Raw genomic sequence first — 7,103 nt, forward strand, 5'->3', positions numbered from 1 at the left:
GACAGAGGGAGAGACAGAGAGAAAGGTCTTCCATCCACTGGTTCACTCCCCAAATGGCCGCAACAGCTGGAGCTGGGCTGATCCGAAGCCAGGAGCCAAGAGCTTCTTGAGGGTCGCTCACTCGGGTGCAGGGGCCCAAGGACCTGGGCCATCATCTGCTGCTTTCCCAGGCCATAGCAGAGAGCTGGGTTGGAAGAGGAGCAGCCGGGACACAAACCCATGCCCATATGGGATGGGTGCAGGTGCCACAGGCAGAGGCTTAGCCTACTATACCACAGTACAGGTCCCTCAACTAATCACTTCTAATTACCTCCACAAACCTCCATACAGGTAGTCAGGGCCCCTATTAACACTAAGACCTGTGTTTGCTCAGCAGGCTGTAAACCTACCCAGTGTCCAGGTATTCATTCTAGGGTCTGTGAGGCTTACAGGGTAAGCACTGGCCAACAACTGCTGGTGTCTACAGGTCTCCCGTCATGTACCTCCACTGGTCTTGCACAACATCGCTCTTCCCTTGTCCTTCTACAGACACGGCCATGAAGGAAGTTTCTGGTAAAATCGATATGAAGGCAGCTCCGAAGGAGGAATGTGCCCTGGAGATCATCAAAGGGGGAGCTCTCCGCCAAGACGAAGTGTATTACGGCAACTTACAGTGGACCCCTCTCCTGCTGGGAAACCCAGGGAAGAGGCTCATAGAATTTCTCCATTTAAGGAAATTTGATATAAGCAAATTAGTAAACAACTAGGAACTCCCTTAGGGTTGGGCATGGTGAGGGATCTTGAGACTGTTCTGCCCAATATTTATGTGAGCTCTACCCGTGGAAGCATCTTCACCGAGGGTTAACTAGGGTGTCCCCCAGAGACATGCGGTTCACTGGTCACATCTCACAACTGAAATGAGTCCCTCTAACACTTGCGCAGTGGAAATGTAATTACAATCAATGCTATGAAACACTGCAGCCTGCAGGTGTGAAACCGACAGTAACCATAGGCATCATTACAAAATAGTAACATCAAATTTACCTCTTATATATATATAATATGATGATGCTTAGTACAATATTAATTACAATAAAGGTCACATAAACTTTACACATTCAGAACTGGTAGCTATAATTTGAGTTCATTCAGTATGAGCCTTTCAAAATCATAAATTTTACAAATGAAATTTTTTGATGTTCAAGTCTTATTTTCTAGTCTGAACTTTCTTTCTGTTCTTGAGATGAAGAAATCACACTGCTCCTCATTTGGTGGACAGCTTATCTTCATCACGACTGTGTATTTCAAATACTCAGTATATTATTGAACATTGCTTCCCTGTAAAGGAAGACACCTGGGCACAAACCACTTGGGCAAACCCAGAGAAGTGTTAAGTCCTTAAGGTCTGAGTCACAGAACCTATGTCTGTTTATTGCTCTCAGAATTCATCAACCACGTATACTTTACATGTGAATGCTCAGCTGTATATCGGAAGCTGGGAGGGGAGGGATTGGAGTTCAAGTGCTACCACTCACTTGTTTAGTCATTCATTCAACAAAATTTATCAAGTACTTGCTAGACATCGCCTGACTACAACCAAATAAGAAACAAAATATCAACTATCTTAACAACTCAGCAAAGCTCCACAATGGCCAGGTAAGAGATGGCCCTCGTACTGAGTAATTTTAATAGAGCTTAATAAACAAGAGGCCCACTTATAATAGTGTGAGCAGGGCATAGAGAAATTATAAGGATTAGTGCAATATTTCAGGGTTCATTGCAGCTAGTCCTACCCCAAGGTCTAGAGGGTCAAAAGGAAAGAACTGTTACAAGAAACCCTGGATAGAGATATCCATTTGGAGGGTGGCATGTGACAGAAGCTTTGACATTTGGATAAGGAATGCAGCCAGCACATCATGGAACTTGAAGGAGTTATCTGGGAAATAAACACCCCAATCCCACTCATTTCCTTCCCGCTGATCTCTGACTGGTACTTCTCATTAGCTGAACAGTCAGGCAAGGGAGTGGATTGGTAGAGATCACACAGGTCAGCTTCCCTGTGCACAAAGTAGGTGGAAAAGAATGGAGGGTGTTGGATGGTGTCCTGCAGGAATGGATAGAGTGTATCCAGCAGGAGCCCAGTGCCCCTGAATAATGGTTTCTATGGTAAGCGACATGGGACCATGGAAGCATGGAAAACGTTTCCTTCTCTCACCTCTAAATCCAAACGGGCAGCAGAACAGACTGGATTCTGCTAGGCTCAGCAGCCATGCGGTCAAGGAGCTAGATCTGAGGATGTAAATGCTGGACTTCCCACACTATGCCCAGTGCAAGGGAATGGGAGAGACCTAAGTGCACCTACATGCAAGGGAATAAACCAAAGCCCTGAAGTTTGTTTTTAACTAGGTAGCACATTAATACACATGCACACACTCTTGTGCAACAGTAAGATGTGGTCTAAAACATGTCTCAGCGTCTGACCAATCAGATTAACTCCCCTCCGTCTCTTGTAGAAATGAACTCAACCCTCCCCCTCTTCACAGTGAGGGGAGGGGGGTCCAGTAACTCCTTTACCAAAGGGTAGAGATGATATGAAAGCTGAGTTAGAATTTGCCTGGGAAGAGATCAAACCTCTTTCTAAATGAGGCTTTCTGGAGAATCCAAAGTGAAAGATCTTAAAAAGTAGGTCTGAGAACTGAAACTGTTTACACCCACATAAGTTATTATCTTCACTAACACTAACACAACATTAAAATTCCACCATCTTTATCAGCATAATTTTACTATTCCAGGAAACTATTGCCTGGGAAGATGAATGTTGCAAAGCCATTTTAAAATGCTTGATAGATAGCATCAAGTAACTATTACTTTTGAAGACGGAATTTTGAACCCTCACTTCGAAATTCTGACTTCACTGTGCTTGCCAACCCCAAATGGTCCTTACCCAATTCTAATCCAGTCACCACATGGAGGCCCCACCTTAAACTAGACTCCGATAGCGCACACTGCCCTCCCGACCCTGAGAGGCTGCTGTGAGTCCATCTAGGTCGTACCTGCTCAGACCTGGGTTAGCAGTGAACTCGTGTTTGCATCATTAGCAGGTTGTTTCAGTGATCCCTTCAGGGAGCCAGGATATTACCAGCCTTCCCGAGAAGCCCGCTTGAGAGCGCTCCTTCAGTTGCAACCTCACTCCCCTGGTCCTCAGCTCTCAGGAGTGGCAGGGCTTCAAGCAGCACCAGCATCAGGAGTACCAGCAGTCCAATGGCCATTGTCACTGGACAAGTTCCACTTAAGAGGACCCAGTCTTCCTGGCTTCCTGGATCAGAAACTTAAAAATATACGTACAAGGATGTCTACTTTCACCTGTGTGAGACCCAGAGATGTATCACGCACATCTCACCTACACTGACCCACAAAACAAGTAATCGCACTCTCACTCAAAGTATCAGTGAGCCTGTGTATCAGAAAACTCACACCGAGAAAAATTATGAATGTAATGGAAGTAAAAAAAAAACTTTATTATAAGGCACACTTCCACAAACATTGGCAAAATTACACAGAGAAGAAATTAATGTGAAAAAAAAATCTTTTTTCTGGAAGCTATACCTTAGCGGGTAGTAGGGTCTCCACATGAAGACAGACATTGGCTACGTATGGCAGAAACTCTGCGCTGTACAACATCTACTTTGTTCCTCTTTGACATCCAGTCTGCATTTTTGGTCTCCCTTTCTTGTGAGTGGGATCATGTAAAGGAGCTCTGCTTTTGCATATGAATTTCATTAACAAATAAATATTCAGTCTATAAGCACTCGAAAACGAACAAAGTATCAGTGAGCAATGGAGTGTCTCCCCAATACTTCAGAGGAGAGAAGGAAGAGGGGGTTTACATTCATTCAGTCTGAATCACTTAACTCAAAAGAGCCTTATTTGGAAATAGGTCACTGCAGATACCATACCCTTACTTAGATCAGGAGGAAGGCAACCTGGAATGGAGTGGGCAAGATGACCGGTTCTTCCTCCTGGCTCCCAGGCTCCCTCTTCCTCCTCATTTGTTACGCACAGTCCATTCTGACTCTAGCTTCAGGCCCCCAAACAATATCTCTTCTAACAAAAGTAATCTTTCTCCACAAAGAAATTAACTGATAGGAAAATACAAATTTTAACAAACACCACATTTGTGGTATAAAGTAAACCTCTCCCAGAAGGGAGATCCCCCCCAAAATTTAAAACTATTTTATTGCCTTATCCTTAAGAAAATGCTTAAGTCATAGGAGGTCACTATTATGAAATCCCTGTGGCATGATAACAAGGGATCAGGCAGACTTATATGTACTCACATGGGAGAAATGGCAAGGCATATGGAATGGGGCGGGAAGTGTGTGTGCATGTGTGCAGAAGGGAGAGGCTAACCAGCGTAAGCTACTCGTCTAAGATCTGGCAAAATTAGGACTGCCTTCCCTTTGAGGAAGACACTTGGGATTCTTTTTTTTTTTATTTTTTGAAGAAAGCTTTCATTTAATGAATACAAATTTCATAGGTACAGCTTTAGGAATACAGCAGTTCTTCCCCCCATACCCGCCCTCCTACCCCTACTCCTGCCCCACCTCCTACTCCCTCTTTCATCCCATTCTTCATTAAGGTTCATTTCTAATTAACTTTATATACAGAAGACCAACTCTAAGATTTCCACAATTTGCACCCCCCCACACACACACATAGTATAAAGTACTGTTTGAGAACAGGTTTTACAGTTAATTCTCATAGTGACTCCTGCTGTTAATTTAACAATTGACACTCTTATTTATGATGTCAGTGATCACCCGAGGCTCCTGACATGAGCTGCCAAGGCTATGCTGTGATTCTTACAATGGCAGTGTTATGGGTTGAACTGTATCCCAGAGAAAGACAGGCTGAAGTCCTAATCCCCAGCACCTCAAAATGTGACCCTATTTGGAAACAGGTCGTTGCAGATATAGTTACTTAGATTAAGAGGAGGTCATAGGGGATTAGAAGGGGCCATATGACTAGTGTCCTTCTCAGAAGACAGCATGTGAGGGGAAGACACACAGGGAGAGCATCACATGACAACAGACACAGAGAGTTCAGCAATACAGCTGCAGGTCAAAGAAAGCCAGGGACTGAAAATCTCCACCAGGGTTGGGCACTGGCCTGTGGTCAAGGCACTGACTGGGACTCCTGTGTCCTGTATTGGTGTGCCTGGGCTCAAGTCTTGGCTGTATTCCCATTCAATTCCTGTTAACGGGCACCCTGGGAGGTGACGGCTCAAGCATTTGGGCCCCTGACAGCCACGTGAAGCCGGGGATTGAGTTCACAGCCCCCAGTTTCAGCCTGGCCCAGCCCTGGCTGTTGCAGGCAGGGGAGAGTGAACTCACAGATGGGAGCGCTACCTGGGTGTGTCTTTCTCTCTCTGCCCCTCAAATAAATATAAATAAATTGAAATCCTTTAAATTTATTTAAATTAAAAAAAATTCTCAAAGGTGGGAAGAAGAAAAAAGATTCTTCCTCATAGGCTTCAGAGGGGGTATGGCCTTGCCAACACCTTATTTTTGGCCTTCAAGCCTATGGAAATCTGAGTCAACAGACTTCAATTGTTTTAAGTCCCGTTGTATGTGGTTTTTTGTGATGGCAGCCCTAGGAAACACATTCAGGAAATAACTTCCTCGTAATCTTGAGCTACCAACAAAGACAGGTCAACGAGTACGTATCCCTGGGCCCAGAATTTCACTTCTGGCAGCCCCAATACAAAACTGTGACATGATTAAAACAGAATCATGTCCCACCTCCTTGTAAACCCACAATGATTACGTCTCACTCACTGCAAAGGCCAAAGTCCTTACAGAAATTTACAAATCCTACGTGATCTGGCTGCTCAACTCTCAGAACGCACCCCCTTGGGCCCCCTCTTCCCCACTCCTCTCCAGCCACGTTGGTCTCCTACCTATTTCTGGGACCGGCCAGGCATGCTCCACTTCTCTAGGCCTGGGACGTCTCACTTCCTTTAACCCTTTCCTCGAGAAATGCTTCTCAATGAGGCCTTCCTCACCTGCCTGCTCCGGCATGTTATATGTCCCATCCCTGCTTTTTTATTTCCCTTCTTATCTCCTATCATTACCTATATTTTTGCTCATTTATCTTGTTTATTGTCTGTCCCTGTTCCAGTTACTATGGCTGCATAACAACTCATCCCCAAACTTAGTGGCTTAAAACGTGAGACAACACTCAAGAATCTGCGACCTGGGCAGGGATCAGCGGGAACTGTTCCTGTCTGGGCCACTCAGCACAGCTGGGTTGTGCAAAGGTCAGGAGCTATAGCAATGCACGTGTCTGGTACCTGAGCTGGGACCTGGGACGTCTAACGTGCCTCAGGTATCTTGCTCTTTTTGTGGTCTTTGAAAATCGCAGGTGCTGGGTTACCAGATTTCTTACAGGGCCTCCGGGCTTGAAAGGCACAGGACCTAAAAGACCAGAAGAGGCAGAAGTTGGACCACGTCTTAGGACCAAGCATACAGTAGCCTTCTCATGTTTGGGAGAAGGGACACAGACCCCACCTCTTGCTGGAGGAGTGAGTGCCAGTATCAAACGAAGAGCATCTGCAGTGGGCAGCAGCTTGCGGGAGGCAGGTTGGAAAACGTCATCTTTCAGAGCAGGCCCGGCGAGGGCAGGGATTCCGCCTGCTCAGTTCCACCTCCTCCCAGCATCTACAGAAGTGCCTGGCTCCAAGCTGGTGAACCAGAGATGGCTGGGAAGTGTCCACATGCAAGTGATCAACTGTTCTGCCAGATCCTGAACCACAGGCTTCCGAGGGTGACACAAACAGGGCGAGAGGCCAGGCTCGTAAGAGCAGAGGCCTGCAGATTGTCAACGGGACGCAGGCGGGAGAGCTGACTAGAGGAGAGGAGATGAGTGCTGAGATGGGAGTGTGATCCGAGGAGAAATTTACGGCCAACGTCAAATTAAAATCAGTTTTTGCCTCCAGTCTCAACTCTTAAATAGTTCTCCTTAGGAACAGAAACACAAAAGCTCTTGGAATCGAAAGACAAATTTATTTTGATGCAAAAATATTTTGAAATCCATGCAGCTCTTTTGTAATACACATTTTCCAT

General features: G+C 45.6%; 2 protein-coding genes across 3 annotated transcripts in view; one reads left to right on the plus strand and one right to left on the minus strand.

Annotated features, from left to right (window-relative positions):
* The window catches only part of HSD11B1 (hydroxysteroid 11-beta dehydrogenase 1), a 48,998-nt gene extending 47,830 nt beyond the window's left edge, over window positions 1-1,168 (plus strand). For both annotated transcript variants that reach the window (XM_070055241.1, XM_070055242.1), the window contains exon 7: window positions 529-1,168. In XM_070055241.1, coding sequence (XP_069911342.1) covers window positions 529-746 — 218 coding nt within the window. In that variant the 3' untranslated portion in view covers window positions 747-1,168. The remainder of the gene's footprint in view (window positions 1-528) is intronic.
* Window positions 1-7,103, minus strand: part of C13H1orf74 (chromosome 13 C1orf74 homolog) — a 132,288-nt gene that overhangs the window by 78,337 nt on the left and 46,848 nt on the right. The window lies entirely within an intron of this gene.

This window comes from Oryctolagus cuniculus, chromosome 13 (assembly GCF_964237555.1).
Source record: "Oryctolagus cuniculus chromosome 13, mOryCun1.1, whole genome shotgun sequence".
Lineage (NCBI taxonomy): Eukaryota > Metazoa > Chordata > Mammalia > Lagomorpha > Leporidae > Oryctolagus > Oryctolagus cuniculus.